We start from the raw sequence: 24,011 nt of genomic DNA, 5'->3' as shown, positions 1-24,011 counted from the left end.
TTTACCAAGTATCAGCAGCTGTCTGGAAAGTCTAGTTAATTATCAGCTCGCCTCAGTGAAACCGCACGTAGTGAAAATACTTCAATAAAAAAATTGAAAGTTTTTCTTTTTCCTCTCATTTCAGGTACTGGGCCCACATGTCACATGTGAGTTGTGTCCTACAGATGCTCTGAGCACCCTCTCGGGCCGTCTCCTTGATGCACACTCACGGCATCATGGCCAGCACCCAGGAGCGCCTGAGCCTGTCTTCCTCTCCCAGCTCCATCGGCAAAGCGTTCTGTGAGGACAAGGACTCGGGGAGGTTCCCCGAGGAGCCCCCGGCCGCCGGGAGCCGCCCGTCCCCGGAGCTGCTGGAGGACGTGCGGGAGCGGGGCTCGCTGCCGGCAGAGCTGCTGGAGGGTGTCAGCAGCCCGGGCACGGCGGCCGTGCTGAGCAGCGTCAGCGAGGACGCCCGCGACCACTTCGAGAACAGCGTGCTGCAGCTGCGGGAGCACGACGAGCCCGAGCCGGGGCTCCCGCAGGGCACCCGCAGCCCCGGCGACGGCGACACCAACGGGGCCGGCGACGATGTGAAGGTGCAGTTCAACAGGACGGGCAGCGGCAGCGGCGGCTTCCTCGAGGGGCTCTTCGGGTGCCTGCGGCCCGTGTGGAACATCATAGGCAAGGCCTACTCCACGGACTACAAACTGCAGCAGCAAGGTGAGAGAGAGGGAGCCACCGGCTCCTGGCTCCCTCTGCTTTGGTGTGAGGTCAGGCAAGTGAGCCAGGGCTCTTCCCCAGCTCTCCGCATTTTTGGCCGTTTTTGTCTTGTCCAGCCCTGTCACGGGTTTCCAGGGATAAATCCTGCACTATGGAGCCAACAGCCGTCATGGGTGGCAGAGGCAGCTCGTGAGGTGTCGGGATCTATAGCTTATCAGAGTGACCCTGAGAAAAGTTCCAAAGTCTCTTTTCCCAGCCCAGTGCTTGAAGAAGGAGTCAGGGCTCTTCATTTCTCGCTCTCAAGGTTGCTTATTGTATCTTATCTATAAAATTCTTTCTCCTGCTCTGCCAAGGTCCATCCAGCAGGACAGTTCCAGGCACGCTGCCTGCCCCCAGGGCTGTGTTATGTCTTTATACTAAAAACTACGTGTACAATCTTTACAATTACTTTCCAATACCTATCACCTATGTTAGACAGTGAGCTTCTACTCTAAACCAATCTGTAAGTGCCGACATCACAGCAGAAGATGGAGGCCAAGAAGAAGAAGGAGAAAGGCTGGACACGTCCAGATCCCTCCATCTTGCCTCCTGAACCCCCATACTAGAAACCCTAAAATCTACTTTTCCACGCCATGATAACTTCACTATTCTACCTAAACTGTTGTGGCTTGCTAATCTTCATATAAGGTTGGTAATTTGCTCCACAGGTCATAATCAAACCCACAGGTGTTTTGGGCTCAGTGCCAGGGCCTCTGAGCCCCCTGGCAGGGGTCTTGGCAGTCCAGGACAGCCAGAGGGATGTTCTGGGTTCCCACAGTGAGGGAGTCAAAACCTGTTCAGTCCCATAGCTTGGGCAATTGTGACAAGACCGGAATCTGAGCTTGGGAATCAGAAGGAATTGTGTTTAAATACTTGGTACAATCTCTGTGTTAATTTCTAATCCCTGTGTTAATTTTTATGCCAGATGGAAAATGCTGACATAGGCACTTGCACTTCATAACCTCCAGGTGAAGGCTGACCCCAGTTGACCACCAAATAGCAGGAGTATTGCTTCTCTTTTAAAAAGGCTTTTATTTCTTTCTATTGAGGAGTAATTTTCCTCTTTAAAATATCATTTAGTATTTGTCTTTCCAGAAATATGTTCTTCAATATTTATACCTTTTCCATTTAGATGTGTAAGCGTAAATGTGTATGTGAGTATAAATACATATAAAATCTGTAGCTTGTGAATAAGTGATGTCCCAGTTGACTGCATATATATCTATATATCTATCTCTATATATGTTTTAGGGGATACTGAAAACCAAAGAGCAGAGTATGCTCTGCTGTTGGTGTCTGATTTCTCCCCTAGCACAGGGGGAGGGAGGTGGCAGATGGGAAAGGAACAAGCTGTCATTAGAATTAAGGAGCTGAAATGGTTGAGGCTTATGGAAAATGGGAACAGCCTGGCCACTGCAGTACCATGGGGCAAAGTCTCCTTTGAGCATCACTCAGTAATAATCAAATGGCTTTTTGGCACTGACAAATTATAAGATACAAGGTCAGAAACCTGTCTGAGTGGTTCAAATCTAAACCCCAGAGGGATGGGGCACAGCTCCTAATATGAGGGAACAGAGCTGTTAAATAACGTGTTGTATGAATTTGCCTTGAAATCAGCTTCCTAGAGTCAGTTGTTTCCAGTTCATAAGCAAGCAGAAAATGCATCTCTACATTCCAGGTGTCTCCTGAACAGCAGCTCTCTGTGCAAGGGTTTGCTTGCTTTGTAATTCTCTGGCACGGTTGGTTGTGTTTTGTTTGCATGTTGTAAATTCAGTGTGGCACTTGTGGTTCAGACTATAAATAAAAACAGTGACAGAAAGTTCCCTGGGGAATTAAGGCTGCTGGGGTGATTGCACAAAGGGTGAACAGTTTTGGAAGGGCTGTCTGGGTGGGGAGTCTCCCTTGGGAAGGAAAAGGAGGTTCTGAGCAGTCAGATGGCATTCAGAGCAGGCATTGGGCAGTGTCTGTGTGACAGTGCTTTGGGTTGGATGCTCAGTGTTTGTAAGGGAAGATGAAAATGTCTAAGGAAAGGCCACAGGTGCAGAGTGGCAGTGGCCACTCCCAGCAATTCTCTGTGTGTCCCACACCTGTCCCCACTGCTGTCTCTGAACCCTCCTGTGCTGGTGTGTCCCTGTCACCTCAGAGTGGTGGCTTTGGGAGAGCTGCCCGTGGGACAGAGAGACAGAGAGATCCCATTTCCACAGAGCAGGGCCAGCAGCTGCACTGGAGCCCACAGTGCAGTCTGTGCTCTGGTGACCCACAGGAGACACTCACACACCAAACTAAAAGATGGAAGCACTAATGAATGAAAAGGAGCAGCTGGGAGCAGTGCTGGGGCTGGAGGGTGCACACAGAGCTCGTTCCTGTGCACAGGGGGTCTTGCTGCTCCCTGTGGTGGGGGCATGTTCAGAGCCACACACCCAGGGACACTGCTGTTTGCTGCTGGCATCAGGCCCCTCTAAAAGGGCAGATTTGAACTGGCTACAGATGTGGTAAGGCTGAGGATTAATTGGGATCAGCTATATGTAGCTGTGTAGTTGAGCTGCATTTTCAGTGTCTTCATTGTTAGAAAGGGGAGTGAAAAGAAGATTTAAAAAAAAATTATTTTTCTTCTGGAGCTCCTCTATTGTCTTGTTTTGATGACATCTGTTACCCTGATGGCAGTACTACACTTCTGTTACCCAAGGATAAACCTTTTCAAACTGCTTCTGTGCTGAAACTTGAGGATTTTGTGAGAATATTCATGTTCTCTTTTCCAGATGATCTCATTCTTGCTTCTTGCCACCAGAAAATCATCTTTGTGTGCATTTCATCAGCTACATACAAGCCAGCAGTTCACTAACTGATGTATGTGATTATTTTTATTTTTGCTGTCTTTTAGCAAGAGCACAGAGGATGCATGGATTGTGTTTGTGCAAGTGCTGTGTGGCTGAGGAAATGTCTGGGGCTCTTTCAGCAGCAGGGAGAGGATTGTGGTGGCTTTTCATTTCCCTGGGAGCTGCTTTACAGCTTTGGGCTGCTGCCATGGATCTGTGCAGATGATTTTTTCCCCCCTTCTTTATGAGACAACTACTTAAAGCCTCATCCAGGAGTAATCCTTTTTGTTGGGCTGAATCAACAGCAGGGGTAGGAGCCCAGTTTGGATCTGCAGCCATGTGGCTCTCCAGGGCTTATAAAGAAGAGAGGGAATGACTTTTTACAGGGGGAAGTAGTGATAGGGCAAGGGGGAGTGGTTTTTAACTAATGGAAGAGAGATTAAGATTAGGTTAGGAATAAATCCTTCCCTGTGAGGGTGCTGAGGCCCTGGCACAGGGTGCCCAGAGAAGCTGTGTCTGCCCCTGCATCCCTGGAAGTGTCCAAGGCCAGGCTGGATGGGGCTTGGAGCAACCTGGGATAGTGGGAGATGTCTCTGCCTGTGGCAGGGGGAGGAAGAGAATGGGCTTTAAGATTCCTTCCAACCCAAACCATTTTATGTTGCCTGCAGGTGCTTCGTGGTACTTTCTGCTGCTCCCTGGTGTCCCTGCCCACCTGCTTTGGCTGCCCTGCAGGCCATGCTTTGGGACATGGTGGTTGTGTTGTGGTTGCAAGTAGTAAAAGACAAATAGGTTTCATGTCCTTGAGCCCATATTGCCTGTGAAGCTTTGGCTGTGACTTGGTGAAAGAGGGAAAAGATAAGAACAGCTTTTGAATGATTCTGCATTATCTTCTTGTAGAAATTATTGCTTGAGTGTCCTTCCTGACACCCAAATGGTCAAAAAGAGGGGTGTGCCTGTCCTTTCCTGCTGGACACAGGCTGGGCAGAGCCTTGGTCAGCTGGGAGCTGCCACAGGCTCTGTGCTGGTTGACCAAGTGATGCCAATCACTGCTTGGTGAGGAGTCATTCCTGTTGGGAATATTTGCTTTTGTATTGTTCAGTGCCAGCTGATTATCTGGGGTTTAAGTACTTGGGGTTTGACCCATAAAATCCCTCCTTCCTATGTTTTTCCAGTTGTTTACCCTGATTTCTAAAGGCTGTTGGGGAGTGCTTTCAGGGAGACACACTCAGTTCTTTAATTTGCATCTGCCAGTTATTTAATTTGGATTGTGGGGACTCCAGCACTTTAAAGCAAGACTTGTTTGTGTTTCCTAGAGACTCCTTAGACTTGCCAGCCATTTCCTTTTTATTAAGAAACTGTCTCCAGGAGCTGCTTTCACCTTCCCTTTCACAATTTGTGTGTTTACCATCATTGTGAGAGTTTTAGAGTTTTTGTGTCTACCTGGAGAGCAAGGTGCCTGTCAGAGGGGGTCTGTGTAAACCAGAGATGCTTCTTGTCACAGTGCCAGCGCTGGAGAGCAGCCAGTGCTGGGAAAGGCTTCCTCCAAAGAGATTGGTTCAATGGCTCAGGCTGCTCCTGCGTTTCTTCCCCATGGGAAATAGATTCTCATCATTCTACTCAAATGGTTCTTAATCACCTCAGAAACACAAGTTCTCGTGCAATTCCTGCTACTATTACATTGTAATTTATTTAGGGGAAGTATCCCACTGGTTTCTTAAGGCCCAGAAGAGTCTGACTACTGCACTGTGTGTTACCTGTGGTTTGGCTCTTTGTTCTTCTTGATATTCCCCAAGACGTGGGATATTTCACTGTCACTACACTGAAACCTCTTTCCTGAATTGTGCCCCTGACAGTCAGGATGCAGATGGGACATGGGAGAGCATCTGTGTTCCGAAATAAACACGAGATGACTTTGCAGAAAGAACCACATGAACTTTTGCTTACTTTGTTTACAGCCTCTCTCAGCCTTTGCCATTGTAGAGGGAATATTAGAGGAAGGTAATATTACCTGATAGGGAATACTGAGAGCAAACTAGGGTTCCAAGGGGATACAGTTATCCATTAGTGCTCACAAACTCTAAATGCCTCATGGAAATGTGTGTCAGTGTTCTGTCTGTGTCAGAAAGACAGACTTCCCACAGGTAAGGATGGAAAGAGACTCTGGACAATGGGGAATGGCTTCCCACTGCCAGAGGACAGGGATAGAAAGAAAGATAGAAGAAAATAAAGAAAGAAAAGAAAGGAAGGAAGGAAGTGGTGGAAGGAAGGAAGGAAGTGGCGGAAGGAAGGATGGATGGATGGATGGATGGATGGATGGATGGATGGATGGATGGATGGATGGATTTCTCACTTGGGAGAAATTCTTCCCTGTGAGGGTGTGGAGCCCTGGCACAGGTTGCCCAGAGCAGCTGTGGCTGCCCCTGGATCCCTGGGAGTGTTCAAGGCCAGGTTGGACAGGGCTTGGAGCAACCTGGGATAGTGGAAGGTGTCCCTGCCTGTGGCAGGGGTTGGGACTGGATGGGCTTTTAGATCCCTTCCCCCCAGTCCGTTCCACGATTCTGTGAAAGAAACAGCTATTTTAGTATGACAGAATAGTTGCCCATATAAAAATGCTGTTCATCAACATGCACAAAAATCACCTCTATTTGCCACCTCCTTTTAGAAGTGATACATGTGTGAATTAAATAGAAATACAGATCTTCTTGATTTAATAATGAATTAATGAATTTTATTAATGATCTAATTATTTTCTTTATTTAAAATCTTTTAGTGTTTAAATGTCCAAAGATTTAAATGCCAGTTTATGTTCAGAGCTGCAAACAGATCCATGAGTATGGAAAATAGCCTTGTGTCTGGGAAGGAACATGTGCTGGGGGTTGAACTCTGCCCTGCCGGGGGGGGGAGGGAATTTCTGCTGGAAATGAGCAATGTTTTTGTTTTTAGTTCAGTGAGCAGGAGGAGTGCTGGGGTCTGGCTCTGGGGGAGAGCAGCTTTTCCATGGCCGTGCCTGGGGAGCACTCACTCAACAGGAGGCAGCAGCCCCTGCCTGTCTGCCCCAGCAATGATCCCAGGGAAAGATTTGAACTGGGAACAGCCCACAGACAGCTGGGATATACAAGTTTCCCTTCAGTGATAACAGTATCTAGAATGGACACTTTGGCATAATCCCAACTGCAGCCCTGGGAGCATCCCAAAGGCTCAGAGTCTGGATGAGACAGCTTTTGTAGTCATCTGAAACAGAGATCTGTACAGGTGTGACTTCCTTTTATTTCAGAAATCAATGAGTTACTTGTTGGGTTTGCTGCTAAATTATTTATTCTCCAAATGTAGATCTTTATTGAATTACAGTAAATAAACAGTTGCCTGCCTTTTATCCTGCTGTTTGTGAGATTTAAAGTAATTTCAAGGTGACTGACAGGGAACAGGGCTTTCTGTTCTGATGGGTGCAGCTCTATTGAAGCAGTTTATACAGTGCCACTGGACCTCTGCAGCACTGTCCCTACAAATGTGTGTGGGTACCAAAGAGGAGGAATTGGCTAAGGTTGTTTTGCCTGTTTGACACTGATATACACGATGTTGTTGTGGGAAGGGCCTATTTCTGTGCCTGCTGCTGGTGCTTGATATGCTTTGTGTTGGCTATCTTGGTGGCTGCTGCCCTGTGTTTTACAGCCTGCCACCTCTGACTTTCATTTCCTATTTTTATTTATTTCAGGGAATGAAAAAGACCCTCAATATTTTTATATCACTTGTGAATATTAAGTGTTTCTTCTAATCTGTGCTTTTCAATGGAGTCACTCACTTTGTTCAGTGTTGGGGTAGAGGATCTCCTCCCAAAATTGCCAGTCCAGGGTCCCTGGTATGGTAAATTGCTGCCTGCCAAGCTGGAGTGGCTCACACAAGTGGTTAGCAGGGTGGTGAAAAAGCTGGAAGGATGGGAGTGAGCAGGCTGGAGGTGGCTAACAGGGTTGTTGGGGCTGAGCACATGCAGTGTGAGCCAGAAGATGTCACCTACTCCCTCCAGAAGAGCCCACGGTGTGGTGCAGGAGGTGGCAGGTGCTGCCCTGGTGTGCTCTGACAGTTTCCATGTTCTTGACCTTTTCCATTCCCGTTGTTTCCCAGACACGTGGGAGGTGCCCTTTGAGGAGATCTCGGAGCTGCAGTGGCTGGGCAGCGGGGCTCAGGGCGCCGTGTTCCTGGGCAAGTTCCGCGCAGAGGAGGTGGCCATCAAGAAAGTGAGGGACCAGAACGAGACGGACATCAAGCACCTGCGGAAGCTCAAGCACCCCAACATCATCGCCTTCAAGTAGGTTGTGACGCTTGTGGTGGCCACCCTTCCTGTCCAGTTGTCTGTCTGCTGCTGCTCACTGTGTGTTGTCTTTACCAGGGGAGTTTGCACCCAGGCCCCGTGCTACTGCATCATCATGGAGTACTGTGCCCACGGGCAGCTCTACGAGGTGCTGCGGGCCGGCAGGAAGGTCACCCCACGCCTGCTGGTGGACTGGTCCACGGGGATTGCCAGCGGCATGAACTACCTGCACCTCCACAAAATCATCCATCGAGACCTCAAGTCACCAAAGTGAGTCTCAGCTGCTTAAACATCCCTTAGTTTGGGTTCTTCAAGTCACCAGAGTTAAACATCCCCCAGTTGTGGTTCTTCAGGTCATCAAAGCGAGTCTCAGCTGCTTAAACATCCCTTAGTTTGGGTTCCTCAGGTCACCAAAGTTAAACATCCCCCAGTTGTGGTTCTTCAGGTCACCAAAGTGAGTCTCAGATGCTTAAACATCCCTTGGTTGAGGCTATTTTATCCTTTTCTTGAGAAATAGTTTAATGTTTGTCCAAAAGGCTCTATTATTTTTTGCTCCATGTTGACCCAAAACCAATGAGAATGAAACTATTGCAACTTGTTGGCACTTAACAAGAGTGGAAATTTTACTGCTGTCTTCCATGATAAATAGCAATCAGGAAATATTTAATGATCTGACAATATCTAGTCTTTTTGGAAAGTGGGGTATTCCGTTGCCTCCTGACTTTTTGGTTTTCCTTCTATTCTCCTATTATTTCCCTGGTTTTCTGGAATGTGTCTTCCTCATTTCTCTGTTGCTTTCTGACTAAAATGTTCTGGCTTCCTTATATTCTTATTCCCTAGATGTTTATTACTTCTTTAGTCTGTGACAGTGCATTAAGATAATGCTTTTAGATGATTTGCAGCACAGTTTAAGGTACAGCTTTGCCTCTGGATCCTCAGTTACTTGTTAATTTACAGTTTTATTGAGATTGATTTTTGACTCGTAGCATTAAGAAATGCATTTAAGGCACAAAACACAACGACCCAAAAGAGAGTGAGAGCTTTTATTGGGGAAAATACAAAATATTTTCTTGTGTACTGCACTTGTGAGCAGTGTGGCCTCATCAACAGGCTGTGTTGATTAAGAGGGGATTTACTCCAGTGGCTGTTGTGGTGCAAGAAAAATTACAAAATAGTGACAACTTCTTTTTTTTCCCTTTTTCCAGTGTTTTGGTTACACACACAGATGCAGTAAAGATTTCAGATTTTGGTACATCTAAAGAGCTCAGTGACAAGAGTACCAAAATGTCCTTTGCGGGGACGGTGGCGTGGATGGCCCCGGAGGTGATACGGAACGAGCCTGTCTCTGAGAAAGTGGACATCTGGTGAGTCCTTTTCATGGTCAAGCACCTTCATCTTCTCTTCAGTCCCTTGGTTTCCCAGCACTTTCCATGTCCTTTCCTCATCCTGTACCTGAGCATGGTTTGCTCTGTGTTGGGCTGTTCATTTCTCCTTCTGCCTGTGCCCTGAGCTTTGGTGGGCTCTGATGGAAAGGGAATGACACAGGTTCCAGCTAAGGCTCAGTGCATTCTGTGTCTTGCAGGAAGCAAATGCAGAAATTCTTCCCTTTGTTATCCAGCCCAGAGCTCTCTCCCAGTGCTGTGCTCAGGCCCCCTCAGCAGCCTCCACAGCCAGGGTGGTTTTTCCATCACTTCTGGCTCTCTTCAGGGCCACTCTGGAGCTGTGGGGAGGCCCCTGCTCTGCTCCCCACCCCTTGTGCTTCCTGCACACCAGGCTGGTTGTTGTGTGGGTACCCACAGGACTCCAGTCCAGTGAATCCAATCCCAGGTCTAAGAGGGAGGAAACCAGGACAGGTTGTAAGGGTTTTGGAGCCTATTTCCATCGATGTGGAACGTGCTCTGTGTCCAAATGAACACAAAGAACCGTTCAGTCTCTGTGCTATTAAAAATGCTTGAGAGGGCTCGGCCTTAGAGTTCCTTTGGGAAGCCTCTCCACAGGTTTCAGAGCCCTCAAGGGATTTGCATCTCTGTTTCTGCCTCATTATTTCTACATATTAAATGTCAGCAGCCAGGACAAATGCCCTTCTCCCTGCTTTACAGCCAGGAGGGATTTTGCTTCCTGTGGTTTTTCAGCTTCAGTTGCTGTCCCTTCCCTGGCAGGGCAGGGGGCTGCTGGACAGAGCTATGGGTGGTCCAGGGTGCAGTGGAGTCAGGAGCTGCTGCTGAGGTTCTAGCTCAGGCTGGGCTTGACCTGAAGGGCAAGATTTCCTGCAGGGAAGGTGATGTTACCTGTGGTGTGCAGCTGCTCTTGTGCCCACGGTGTTCTGTGTGTTTATTTTGGATGTCCAGGTCACAGCACAGCCAGCTCCTCTGGGAGAACACTTGGGTTGTTCTGGAAAGAAAATACACCCAGCATTTGTCTGCTGAACCCCTCCCTTGAATCACAGGATTGTGAGGACAAGTGGTGCTGGATTTCCACCCTCAGCTTTCTGTCCTTTAGAGTGGTTTATGTTCAAGACTATTTCACTTTGCTCCTTCCCTCAGTGACATGGAGGTGTTGCTCTTTGGTGCCAGTTCCTCTGGAGTTCACAACAGTGGTGATTGCTCAGACTCTCCCTTGCCATCCATTCCTCCTTCAAGATGAATAAAAACGATGCTCATGAATGCTGCCAGCAAATGAGAACAGTTCCTGAGCTGCTTATATGTCTGCTCTCTCTCATCTCAAACAGCATGCAGAAAAACAAATCTATAATCTTATCAGGAGTCTTGGAAATCCTTTGTCAGTTCTTAGTCATAACAAATATGAAACCAGATGAGCTTTCTCTGGTAGTTTGTCCAACCTCCTGGAGCCCTGCTTTCTTGCAGAAAAGGATTTTGAGGCCAGAAATATTCAAAATCTGCTTGTTTGTTGCCTTTTTTTTTTTTTTTTTACACATGATTTCAAACCAATGGGCTTTGAAAGTGCACTGTTTTTCACATGAAGTTATTTCCTGACTGATGGTTGTTCAGACCTGGTAGTTTGTCCTTTAGAAGTTTTTCTGTACTTAATTTAGCACTGGATATTGGTACAAGTCAGAAACAACATTCTCACCTTTCACCTGGCTGTGGTCTGCAGCTTGGCAGGGTTGGTGTCCCACAGAGGAGTGGGACACAGTGAGGTGGCACATCTGGCTTGGAAATAGGGATGATGGTGCCTCAGCTGTGTCACAGCCCAGTTGTTGATGTGCAGTGACAGTGGTGGTGGTTCTCAGCAGCATTTTGTTTATCTCTGTATTGACTGGTTTGGTGTTTCTTTGGCGTTTTATTGGGTGATGATTGTATACAAAACAAATATTTGCTGTTAAAAATTAAGGTTTTGGTTCTTTCTGGTAACTTCACTAAGGAAGAGAAGCAAAGTGAGCTTTCATGTTTCAGTTCTTGTGGGAGATTCTTTCCCTGAGTTCTCTTAAGTTTTTTTTTTTTTGCTTTATCCCTCCTTTCTTCAGAACAAAAGGGATATCAAATGAGACCTCATGTGCTTTTGGTACTGAAAGTTATACAAGTAGCATTTGTTTCCTAATTTCTGTGTTGCAGTAGTTGTAGTGCTGAATCTCAGACCTTGAAACTTTTACCTGGGTCTACAGGTAGCAGCAGAGGGAGCCTTTGGTTAGGGAAAAGAAAACAAAACCAGTTAAATGAAATGTAAAAAAGCCACAAAACCTTTGTTGTGTTGTCTCTGTAAGACACTTGTCAGTCTGTGCAGTAGTCAATCATCTGTTCTTAACAGCAAGAACAGTCCAAAGTCTATCTGAGAGTAGACTTTGGAGTCTTTTCATTTAAGAGGAACAAGACTTAATCTGTACAGAAAATGTGCTTTCAGGGTCTTTAAAATCTCACAAAGAAGCAGGAAAGGATGGGTGGAAACCAGTGTGCTTTTGTGCTGGAGCAGAGGAGTTACGTGGTGTGCTAAAGGCCACTGTTGCACCGTCTTGCAGTTTTGGACCAGACATCCCTATTTCCCTGTTTTGCCCCCATACTGTGTTTTTTTTCAAGCTCCAGATGTTTCTGTTAACAGCTTCTGTGTGAACTCAATTTATGCTGGTTTATTTCTTCCTCAGGTCATTTGGGGTGGTTTTGTGGGAGCTGCTCACAGGAGAGATTCCCTACAAGGACGTGGACTCTTCAGCCATCATTTGGGGAGTGGGCAGTAACAGCCTCCACCTTCCTGTCCCTTCCACCTGCCCAGATGGCTTCAAAATCCTCATGAAGCAAACCTGGTAAGAGCCTGAACCCCACACAACACAGACCTCCCAGCAAAACCCATGAAAGTCAGGGTGGGAACATGGAGCCCAGAGCAGAGGGCTCTGAGATATTCTTACACTTGTCCTGAGAGCAGTAAGTTTTAACATTCTGGATTCTGCTTCCTTGTGGCAGCAGGACATCTTCAGGAGCCTTCCCAGAAGGTGTTGCTTTGTTGTAGAAAGTGGGGGATAAAAGGTGGCTCTGTGGGAAGACAAAAGGAGCTGGAAGGAAAGTAGGGGTAAAATTCCTTGAGGTCACATCCAGAGTGAAGGGAACTGATTTTTTTACTCAGAAAACCCCTTGTGAGCAATTGGATTTTGGACTGGACAAAGAGAAATAAAAGCTTTTTGTCTGGAGCACAGATTTTCCAGGTTCAGATATGGAAAATGCTTTCAGTTTCCTCCATGTACCAGATTAGAGCTGAAATACTTTGTCCTGGGTTTCACACTGAGGCTTTGTCATTACATCTTGACTCAGTGTAAAGGGTCTTCCAGCATTTTCCCACTCCATAGGTTTTACCAGCCCTCCTCTCCGTGCCACAAAGGGGACAACAGGCCAGAGCACGTGTGCATCTCTCCCAGTGGCTGTTTGCCCTGAGCTGCAGCAGTGGGGCTGTGGCAGCTTGTGCAGCTCGGTACTACAGAGAGCCTACAAACACTTGTATCCCCACCTAGTGGAAGGAGGTGGTTGGTGGGCAGGGGAGGCTTGAGAAGCTGCTCTTGCCCTGTGCAAGGTGGATTTGGTCCTGAAACTCAAGTGATGGTGCTTTTTCTCAAAAAATCCAAACATTTTTGTACTTTTCTGTGATCTTTCACTTTGTAGTCTCATTTTCTGGTCTTAAACACTTGCACCTCGTTTGTTTCTTCAGAATGGTTCATCACAAACCACCTCTAGCACAATGAAATTGTATTCAGCAAAAGAGAAAACCAGAAAAGCTCCTTTGCTCTAACCTGTCAGCTGCTTGGGTCAGAGAATAGGATCTAGTGAGACTCTTTCAGAAGGGCAGGAGAGGCTGGCAGTGCCCATCCCTCACCCCAGAAGGGCAGGAGAGGCTGGCAGTGCCCATCCCTCCCCCAGAAGGGCAGGAGGGGCTGGCAGTGCCCATCCCTCCCCCCAGAAGGGCAGGAGGGGCTGGCAGTGCCCATCCCTCCCCCCAGAAGGGCAGGAGGGGCTGGCAGTGCCCATCCCTCCCCCCAGAAGGGCAGGAGGGGCTGGCAGTGCCCATCCTCACCTCACCCTGGCTGTTTCTGTTTTGTCTCAGGCAGAGCAAGCCCCGGAACCGTCCGTCCTTCCGGCAGACACTGATGCACCTGGACATCGCCTCTGCTGATGTGCTGGCTACTCCTCAGGAAACCTACTTCAAATCCCAGGTAACTGGGGAAGGCTGTAGCCTGTGAGTGCTGGAATTAGCTCCAAGGATCTGATTCTGGAGGATGCACTGAGTAGAGAAAGTCTGGATCCATGATTTCAGTTTGATTCTTGGGGAGGAGCAACCTGATGGGCATTTAGAAATCTTGTACCCAAACTTTCCCAAGCTGAGACTTCTGTTGCAGGAACCAGAGCTTCAAGGGGCAAATAGACTATCACTATAGACAGGCATCATCATGGAGCTTTCAAAATCATGAACCTTTCTACTTTTTTTCACCGCCAAAAGTAAAGAAAATGTTCTCTTAGGACAAAAAGAACTCTAGGAATTAAAAAAAATATTTCTTAGAAAATGCAGATATGTTGTAAATTCTATGTTTGAAGCACAAAATTGTAAATACCATTTGAAAATGCTGGCACTAAATGCGCTGTGGTGTTGTTACCCAAAATAATTCAGCTAACAAAAATACATTCTCAACCCAAAGCTGTAATTTTCTGCAGACACAAACAACATCGCCCAAGAGTTTTTTGTGGTGCACCTACAGATCCCAATTCTTTGTAAATAGCTAAAAGTAAATTGCTTTCCTAGGCTGAATGGAGAGAAGAAGTGAAGAAACATTTTGAGAAAATTAAAAGTGAAGGAACTTGTATCCACCGGCTGGATGAAGAATTGATTCGCCGTCGGAGAGAAGAGCTGAGGTCTGTTCAGTCTTTTGTGTATACAGTCTTTTGCTTTTCCTATCCAGCCTTCCCTTCCCAGCTAAATGAGCCCTCAGCTTGTTCTCACAGGGCCTCCTGCTCCAGCCCTGACTCTTTTTATTCTTCTCTTGTACTGAGGTTCCCAAAACAGGCCCCAGTATTCCTGGTGGTATAAATTTGGGCAGCCTAAATTCCTTGTGAACCTGGAAACCAAAATTGCCATGGGCCTGGCCTAGGACATGAGCATAGCTCAGCTGATGGGAGCTGGAGAGTAGCAGTGGGAGCTGTCACTGCTCTTGGGCAGTCTCAACAGTTTGCTCCATAGAGGGTGGCAAAGGCTTGTGTGTTTCCCAGGGAATATTTCTGCCTGAGAATTGGTGTTTGTGATAACAGCACTGAAACAGAGACATCCATCTCAGTGGGAAATCCATCCTGAGGTTGGCTATGAGCTTTCTCTACCCTGATACTTTCTTTGGGTTAGTTATTACAGAGAAATGAACATACTTCATATAAACAACCCACTGAAATGCATTTTGATTATACCAGCTTAAAAATGAAAGCAGAGGGTTTATTTAAAGAAGGGAAATTGTATCCTGTGATACAATTTTGCGAATACAATAGACAGAGAAACATAAAACTCTAAGAAGCAGTTCTGTGTCAAACCTGAGGAGCCAAAGGGGCCCTTGGTCAGGGAATTTGATGCAGTGGTTGTTCAGTGTTCCCTGTCCCCAGGGAGCTTTGGGTGGCCACATCTTTCAGCTGTACTGGAGCTCTGTGGACACCCTGCTGTTAATGAAATGCAGACACATGACTCCTTTCCTGTTTCTGTAGAGGCTGGTTTAGCCCCTTCTCTGTGCAAACAAGCTGATCAGGGCTTGGCCAGAGGGCTCCTGAGTGTGTGTGTGATGCATTTGCAGCTCTTCTAGGGAGAAGTGTTGCCACACTTTCAAGGCTGTTAAACACTTTCTAAACCATACCATGATTTATTGCTGTGTCAGGCTCTTAATCAGTCATCATTCACTGTTAGCTGTATCTGGAATTCAGTGTGGTACAGCTGGCAAATTTGCCTTTTAAAAGGCCTTTTCCTAAAGCACCTGTACTTTTCCTCATTCTCTTCTCTTGGTCCATGGAAGTCAGGCTGGACTAAAGCCTTTTGTGCCTTTCAGACATGCGTTGGATATCCGTGAGCACTATGAGAGGAAGCTGGAGCGGGCCAATAACCTGTACATGGAGCTCAGTGCTATCATGCTGCAGCTGGAGGTGCGGGAGAAGGAGCTCATCAAGTACGTGTCTGGGATGGTGATGTGATCAGTCTGCACACAGCAGAGCACAAACAGCACTTCATTTCTAAACTGGATAGTGGCACTTGTAGGTTTAGTGTCTCCTGACTAACTACAAAGGTTAGGGAATTGCTGGTGAGCAAGGAGAGGTCCCTTTGGAGTGAATTCCTGCAGACCACTCTCAGTGGTTAGACTTGGAGAAAGGCACTTTCCCATTTGGGGCTGGCATCCTTTGGCCCATGCATGAGGGGAATGGCAGTGCTGCTCCTGGACTGTGTGCCAGGGCCTTGTGCCTGCTGTCTGATTTAGAAGGAATTTAGAAGGAGTTTAGAAGTGTCTGTGTGCTTTCCCAGCAGAGCAATCGGGCATGCAGCATGTTCCCTGCAGTCAGTTCCTGTCCAGGGGGAGCAGCAGGTGGGGAGAGACACAACTGATGTGGTTTTGTTTTCTTTGTTTCCCTGATGTTTCAGGAGGGAGCAAGCAGTGGAAAAGAAGTACCCTGGGACTTACAAACGCCACCCAGTCAGACCAATCATCCACCCCAATACAGTGGAGAAGTTAATGAAGAGGAAAGGGGTCTCCCATAAACCAGGCAGCCAGACCAAACGGTGAGAAGTAACAACCCAGTCCTGTGGCAGAGCCAGTGGTAGATCCCCACTGGGCAGTTCCTTCCCTTTGAGGCTGATGAAATGCAGGGTGGGACAAAGGGGTTTCACACTTGAGCCTGGTCTGATCCTCAGAACCATAATTGTTTAATGATCTTAAGGTGAAAGGGATGAATCCTGCCATCCCTGCCACCTGGGCAGCTCTCTGGAACCATGGAATCACAGGATGTGTTGGTTGAATGAATTGTTAATTAATTAATTGAATTAATTAATTAATTAATTCAATTTAATTAATTAAAAAATCGATGTGATTTTTGAGCAGATGATGATGCTTGGACAGGAGCTATCTCTTGTGTTTTCTCAAATTCCTAACTGTCCAAGATCATCCTTGACTTGGATGGAAATAAGCAGGGCAAGGGATTGTGGAAATCAGTCAGGCCTCAGGAAGGATGGATTCATTGTTGAGGAATTAATTTGGGATTTGTGATTTGGGAATTCATGCTGTCCTTTCAGTTATTTCTCTTCTACATGACTTTTAGATAGGGAGATTATTTTTTTCTGCAAGAGTTGTCTTAGTCTTTACTTTTTAGGGATTTCCAGGAGTTAGTCCTGATTACAAGTGAATAATCACTTCTGAATTAATGTCCCCACATGGCTCTTAGATGAGCAGCCTGATCAACACCATTGTACATGCACAGAGTGAGAGCCATGCTCTACCCCAAGGTCCTGAGAGGGAGCTATTTTGGGAGAGAACATCAAAATAAGAGCGGAAAAGGAGAGTGTGACAGCTATTGGAAAAACAGCAAGACAAGAGTGTAGAGCAGGATGGGCTGAATGGAGAGGATGTTGAGTGGAGAGGATCACAGGGACCAAAATGCAGGAGTCAAGCAGCTGAAGGGGAGGGCAGCCTGTAGATTTTAGGAAGCAGAGAGTGCTTTTGGCTCCAGCTGCCTCTTCTTCCTGGCTCTGGGCCGGTGTCACTTCTTTGTTTGTGGCTTGACATGTAACTTCTTCTCCTTGTCTCCCAGGCCAGATCTACTGAAGTCAGAGGGCATACCCAGCACAGAAGCAGCATCAAATGGCTCCCCAGTCTCAGGAAGTCCCAAGATGTCAACGCTGAGTGGCAAAAGCCGGTACCGCAGCAAGCCCCGGCACCGCCGGGGGAACAGCAAAGGCAGCTACAATGAATTTGCAGGGATCTTGAAAAACCAGCCAGCGCAGGATGACGCCCCCCAGCCCGGCCCTCCCCACGCCCCCACGGCACCGCAGCCGCCCGGGCACAGTCCCCACGGGCAGCACTCGCGGCTGCACGCCCACGGGCAGGACATCGCCACCTGCGCCAACAACCTGCGCTACTTCGGCCCCGCGGCCGCGCTGCGCAGCCCCCTCAGCAACCACGCGCAGCGCCGCGTCTCGGGCTCCAGCCCCGACCTCATCTCCACCGCCATGGAGGCCGACTGCCGCCGCGGCCTGGACAGCAGGGACAGCACGGCCGAGCGCTGGGAGTGCTGCCAGGCGGATCCCTACGACCCCTGCCTGCAGTGCAGGGATGAGGACAGTGGCCAGGCGCAGATGGCGTCTGTGGAACCGGGCGGGAGCCGCCCCCAGTCCCCCGCGTCCCTCTACGACAGCGCGCAGTTCATGGAGAAGCTGGAGGAGCAGGGCACGGCGGTGTCTGCCCTGGGCACTCCCCAGCACTTGGCTTCCTCAGGGCTGCCCTGCAAAGCGAGATCCCTCCAAAAGGTGAGGACAGAGCACTGGGGCTTGAAGATGTGGTTTTGGTAGGGCCTGGTTCTGTTACGTGCGCTTTCGCCAATTGGTTTGAGTTGCAGCTTGTTCTACTCAGTTTTTGATGTTGAAGCAGTCTCAAAAAGCTTTCAAGCCTTTCTCCAAATGAAGGGACAAATGCATTCTTTAAATTGTTCTGTAATATCACATGTGAGTTTGTTTGAGAATCTGTGGTGCTGCTGTGTCTCAAGGCAAAGATTCAACATTTGCCATGGTCTTGAGGACATCCCTGTTGCTGCACCTGCCAGAAATTGTCCCCCTACACCAGAAGTTACAGTTCTCCTGTATTTTGTGAAGATTTTGCAAGAGTAAAAAGGACATTATGACACAGTTGTACAGAAGCAGCTCTTTGGTCCTCCTGCTTCCATCCAAGTGGTGAGAGAAGTAAGAACCAGTTTGAGTCCAAAGAGCAGGAAACTGAGCCTGGCTGGAAAAGTCAAGAAAAATAATGTAATTACTAGATCAAGAGTGTGGTTTGGCCTCAGCATAATGGGACTAGGATCTTGTAAGACAAGGGGATGGGATGAGATAAAGGCTTAATCTGAATGAGGGGCTGACAGGCTGGATAGGATAGAAGGAGGCTGTAAAAAAACAACAGTGTGGGGGTAGATTTGGATGGGAGAAGGAGAATAAAAGGCTCTGTGCTCACTGAGGTATGAAACAAATCCCAGGTTCTCCTAGTTGGAGGAACCCATTGGCAAAGGCTGTGTCATCCTCCATCCTGCTCTGTTGATGGGCTAGAAGAGGGTAAAGCCAAGAGTGCCCAATCAGCTCCCTAATCTGTGAGTTTCCATGTGATACTCGTTATTTGATTTGCTTCAGTGAGAATCTGGAATGCTCTGTACTCCATACCTGCTGAAATACTTCAGTGTATTTCCCAGTCAGTCACTCCAGATTTGGGAATGGCAGCCTTGAGACTGTCTGAAACAACCTCCTGGTTGGCAATGTCTGAGTCAGTGTTGCTGACACACAGGCTGTTTTCTGGTCTAGATTCTTGCAGCCTGTAGATTTTTTTGCACTGTTTTGCAGTGACTGTGCCCTGAAGGACCAAGGGGTCAGCTATGTTTGAACTTCCCCAAATGTGACACCCTTTTTGTCCTTGTTTTCTGCCAGAGTGGGGATGAATCGTCAGAAGAGGAGGAGGGTGAAGTTGACAGCGAAGTGGAGTTTCCTCGTAGACAAAGGTAAAAGGTGAATTCACTCTAATCTCTCTTTGGTGGGACAAAACTGAGGAGAACTCTCAAAGCACCTGCACACCAGCACTGAAACTGGTGAAGGTGCTGGCAGAAGACCAGAATCCCATTCAGTGTGTCTCATCCACCCTCAGCTGATCTCTCATGTCCACTCACTGTTCCAGCCCATTGAGATGTTCTCTCTGGCCCAGCTTTCCTGCTGGCTTTCCTGCAGGTTGTTTGCAGCACAACTCGATCACACTTGATAATGTTATTCTGCCTCTGTAAATGAGCTGCTGCATCTGTTTCACCAGGATCAGACTGAGTGGATGTGGGAACCCTTTGTGGGCTACTCCCAGTGTTGTTTATGAATTGTTGTTGCAGTGGGTCAGACTCCAGCCCGGCACCTTTGTATCTGAATTCAGATAAGATTGCAGACCTAAATGACAATAGCAGATCAGACTTGATGGTGTTGCCTGTAAAATAAGACTTAGGGGGAGTGTTCCTACATAAGCCTTGGGACCAGCAGGGACCAGTACTGTGCTCAAGGAAGACATCATGGACTTGGTGCTGCAGCTTCATGAAAGCAGCTGCTTCAAGTGCAGGAGTGATCCAGTAGGCAAACAGGCTAAAGGTTTGATTCAGAGGAGTAGAGAAGAAAATAAAATCTTGTCTCCTGTTGCGTGCATCCACAGCACACCTGAAGCTTAAATCCTAATGCTCCCTTCATTGCCCCAGCTCAATAACCACAGTAAAGTTTGGAAAGGTACTGAGAAGTGTGACAGGAGTGGTTAGGGATTGTTTCCATCGGAGAGGAGATTAAACCCATGTGAAATGTTTCTCTAGCAAGAGGAAAGGCAACACCAGGGGTGCATGAAATTGTAATTTATGTGGAGAAAATAGACAAGGAATGATTCTTCACATTCATGTTAGGGGCAGCCAGTGAAGCAAACAGGGTAAAATGAACAAAAGGAAGCGCTTTTTCCATCCAGAACATTTTCAGATGTGCAGCTCGTTGTCAAGGTGTGCTGTGGAAATCAGAGCATGAAGAGCTGTAAATGCAGAATTTCTGGAGTATGGATCCATCAGTGACTGTTAGCATTGTCACCTGGGTTTGCGCTTCTGCTAGGAACTCAGATCTGCTGAATGGCACAGGCCAGGAAGAGATGTCAGGAGAAAGCAGGCTCTGTCTGCATACCCTGTTCTCATACTTCTCTCAGATTATTCCTTCCTGCCTGGGGTTGAAGGCAGAATGCTGGGCTGAATGAGTTATGTGACTCGTACAGTTCCTGTGGGATGCTGTTTCCTCTGTGATTTACGAACTTGGAAGATTAGGAGGACAAGTTGCCCATTCCATGTGATGCCCAGTTGTGGGTTTCCAGGCATGTTCCCTCAACTGATGTATTGTCCCATTGCTGTTGAATCCTGGCACAAGGCCATTTCTGTGGTCAAGTAACTGTGAGTTTATTTCTTGAGTGGATGGTCCTAAATCCTGCCTGGCTTTTGGGATGGCTGCCAGGTATTCCCAGGTGAGTTAGCTTGAACTCACAGAGTCACTGGATTGGAAGAGACCTTTAAGATCATCAAGTCCAACTCATGCCCTAACACCTCAATGAAACCATGGCACCCAGTGCCGCACCCAATATTTTTTAAAATCCATCCAGTGATGGTGACTCCACCACCTCCCTAGACAGACAATTCCAGTACTTTATCACGCTTTCCATTAAATACTTTTGCCTAACATCCAACCTCAATTTCCCAGTTGACCAGTATCCCCAGGTCCCTTTCTGCCTGGGCACTGTCCAGCCACACCGTCCCCAGCCTATAGCATTGCAGGGGGTTATTGCAGCCAAAATGCAGGACTGGGCACTTGGATTTATTAAACTTCATCTTACTGGACTCTGCCCATCCATCCAACCATTCCAGGTCTCCCTGCAGAGCCCTCCTACCTTCCAACAGATCCACACATGATCCCATCTTAGTGTCGTCTGCAAATTTACTGATGAAAGACTCAATACCCTCATCCATATCATCAATAAAAATACTAAACAGAACTCCACAGTATAGCCTAGCACTTTAGGAAAATGCACTGTCCAAGAAAAATATGCTCCAGGGCAGATCAGCTAACATGGATGTATCAGACAGGGTAGAACAGATGAATTTAAAGATGCAGGTCTTGAACTATATCATTCAGAAGGGGTAGAATCCTGTAGCTCCAGGATGTGGAAGGCACTCCACAAAGCCTGGTGTAGCAGAGCAGTGAACACAGCACCCAGGAAGTTCCCTGTGGCTGCTGTCCAAGGTGAGCACTGAACTTCTCCCTGTTTGCAGACCCCACCGCTGCATCAGTAGCTGCCAGTCCTACTCGACCTTCAGCTCTGAGAACTTCTCTGTGTCGGATGGAGAGGAGGGGAACACAAGCGACCACTCGAACAGCCCGGATGAGCTGGCCAACAAGCTGGAGGATGAGCTGGCTGAGAAGCTGGAGGACATGTTGTCCCAGACTCCAGAGATCCCCATTGAAATCTCCACGCAGTCGGATGGGCTTTCGGACAAAGAGTGTGCTGTGCGGAGGGTCAAGACTCAGATGTCTCTGGGCAAACTTTGTGCAGATGAACACAGCTGTGAGGTGAGTTGGTTATCCCCTCATCCTTCTACTCAGTGGAAAAAAACTGCATAAATGTTATGGAAAGGAATCCAGGGACCAGAAAGTTGGAACACTGCCTAGAAAATGCTGTGGTAGGTGTACTATGGCAAAGCAAGTGCTGCAATATCCAATCTTCCTCCTGCTTGGCAGAAGAGTGGGTGGGGGAAAGTAGCAAAAACAAAGCTGAACATAATGTGCTGGTCAAGATGAGTGTGATCTTGGGAGCCCATCAGATTTGCAGTTGCGTTATGTGGGATAAAAATACATAATGAAATGGAGTGGATATAAACTGCCTCAGACGTATCCATTGGCAGCCTTGCTGACAAAGCTGGGATGACTTTCTTCCTTTCTCTGTCTTTCAAGTGTTTGGGGGGGTAGTGCAGAGCCTGCTGCATGATCTCCTCATAACCCTGTGTTTGGGAGTGCTGTGACCAGGTATTTCTGTGCTGTCCCCTCTCTTAGGGGAGACAAGTGACCTTTGGTGGGGCAGTCGTGTGCTATGCCCTCTCAATGTGCCACTCTCCTCCTCTGCAGGTGGTGACCTTTGCCTGGCTGCTGTGGCAGACTGGGATGTGTGGGTGATGTGCAGTACAGGAATGGTGCTCAAGTCTCCCCCTTTCCTTTTGTCTTGCAGAACCCACCACAGTTTGGAGAATCAGACTGTGACTCTTCTGAAGGGGAGTGTTCTGATGCCACGGTCAGGACCAATAAGCCCTGCAGCTCTGCTACTTGGTAACACAGATCTCCCCCAAAGCTTCCTGGTACTGGCATTTTGATTTCCCTGAGATTCCACTTCATTCCCCTTCATCACACTTTACAGGAAGAGAAGATGCTTCTCCTTCCCACCCCAGGAGTGATTTGCAATAACCCGAATCTCTGGAAAATGTCCAAATGAAATTAATTCTCTTTGAGCATTTCAATCAAGAATGGCAGGGATGTATTTTATTGAATAATCTAGTTACTGTAACATGGATATTTATTTTTTTGACATTTTAACACTTTTTACTGTAAAGAGTGGATTGTATTTATAGACACACAGACTTGTTGCAAAAAAAAAAGTTCAGAAAGCAAGCACACTACAGAGAAACATCCTGGGAGTCCTGCCTGGACAGCTTTGTGTACAGACGCGGAGGATTCTCTTGCTGCTTGCACAGGGGACCAGGCCTCGTGGCCCTGAAGATTGGAGAACAGATCAAGAATACGAAACCACTCAGTCTTATCAAATGAGGAAAAGCAGAAAAAGACCTGACTGTAGGGTCACCTGTGAACAAAGTGTTTTCAGTATAACCAGCTGGGTCATTTTTAATCAGAAGGTGGACATGTTCCTGGAGAAAACTGGTACTGAGGTGCTAACAACCAGGGTCTTCTGAGTCGATACATCCCCAGGAATGTAATGATGGGTTTTATTTTAAGGATTTTTAGTTTCTTTTTTTAATCAGCATTTTGTTGTGAGATCCTGCAAATGTATTCTAACCTCATCCTCTTGAGAATTGGTATCAGAGCACTTCTTACCACTGTCCTTGCTTCACTCTGGGAGTGTCAACCTCCAGCTGAGCAGGGAAACCTCTCTCAGATGCAGTGTGCCATTTCCCAGTTTACTTCCTCCTCTTACCTCCTGTCTGTTTCAGTCAGTCAGAGAAATCAATCAACTCAGTGTTGGCCAAGCAAGGACTTGCAAAGCATGGAAAGCACATTCCGCAGAGCCCGAGCACTTCTGGGGAGGACGCTGGAGACGCCTGGAGTGGACTGGGAGAAGCAGCCTCTCACCTACAGCAGCATCGAGAACCAGCAGAGGGCTGTGTGTTGAGGGGGAAGACTGGGAATCGTGGCCTGGCTGAGAGCATCAGCCCTGCCCTGTCTCCTTATTCACTGTACATTCTTGGAAGCATTAGCAGCTGCCTGCCCTTCATGGCAGGCCTTGTGCAGGGAATCCTGACATGGCTGTGGCACTGCTGCGTCTCGGGTGTGCCCCGAGGCCTCTGTTTCTCCTCCAAGCTGAAACTCTGCAGGTGCAAGTGAGGATAGTACTGGTATGTGACAGGCCGAAGCATTGGCAGATGAGAAAAATTTGTTTTCTGATAGAACTCATAGTGCCTTCCCTTCAAACACTACTCTTCTAAAACAATATTGAAAGAGAACAAGACGATAGAGCACGTTCCCCTCCCCTTCCTTAGTTGATGTCCCCCTGCAAGAGCTCTCCCTCTGCCCTTCCCAGTGTGCTGGCACAGCCAGCCAGAGGTGAACGGCAGGAATGGACCATGGACAGGTACTTCTGTTGCTTTGTTTGTTTACATTTTATGTTAAAATATTAGTTT

General features: G+C 47.6%; 1 protein-coding gene across 1 annotated transcript in view; it reads left to right on the top strand.

Annotated features, from left to right (window-relative positions):
• MAP3K13 (mitogen-activated protein kinase kinase kinase 13) overlaps nucleotides 1–22,757 on the top strand; it is a 72,933-nt gene extending 50,176 nt beyond the window's left edge. Inside the window, exons 6-18 of the mRNA XM_058812221.1 lie at nucleotides 125–699; nucleotides 7,674–7,857; nucleotides 7,939–8,130; nucleotides 9,066–9,224; nucleotides 11,957–12,115; nucleotides 13,402–13,510; nucleotides 14,095–14,204; nucleotides 15,371–15,487; nucleotides 15,955–16,092; nucleotides 17,118–17,832; nucleotides 18,991–19,061; nucleotides 21,381–21,678; nucleotides 22,331–22,757. Coding sequence (XP_058668204.1) covers nucleotides 198–699; nucleotides 7,674–7,857; nucleotides 7,939–8,130; nucleotides 9,066–9,224; nucleotides 11,957–12,115; nucleotides 13,402–13,510; nucleotides 14,095–14,204; nucleotides 15,371–15,487; nucleotides 15,955–16,092; nucleotides 17,118–17,832; nucleotides 18,991–19,061; nucleotides 21,381–21,678; nucleotides 22,331–22,432 — 2,856 coding nt within the window. The 5' untranslated portion in view covers nucleotides 125–197 and the 3' untranslated portion in view covers nucleotides 22,433–22,757. The remainder of the gene's footprint in view (nucleotides 1–124; nucleotides 700–7,673; nucleotides 7,858–7,938; nucleotides 8,131–9,065; nucleotides 9,225–11,956; nucleotides 12,116–13,401; nucleotides 13,511–14,094; nucleotides 14,205–15,370; nucleotides 15,488–15,954; nucleotides 16,093–17,117; nucleotides 17,833–18,990; nucleotides 19,062–21,380; nucleotides 21,679–22,330) is intronic.
• Nucleotides 22,758–24,011: the final 1,254 nt, after the last annotated feature.

This window comes from Ammospiza caudacuta, chromosome 11 (genome assembly GCF_027887145.1).
Source record: "Ammospiza caudacuta isolate bAmmCau1 chromosome 11, bAmmCau1.pri, whole genome shotgun sequence".
NCBI lineage: Eukaryota > Metazoa > Chordata > Aves > Passeriformes > Passerellidae > Ammospiza > Ammospiza caudacuta.
Note: the sequence above shows the minus strand (reverse complement) of the source record. Positions and strands in the feature narration are given on the sequence as shown.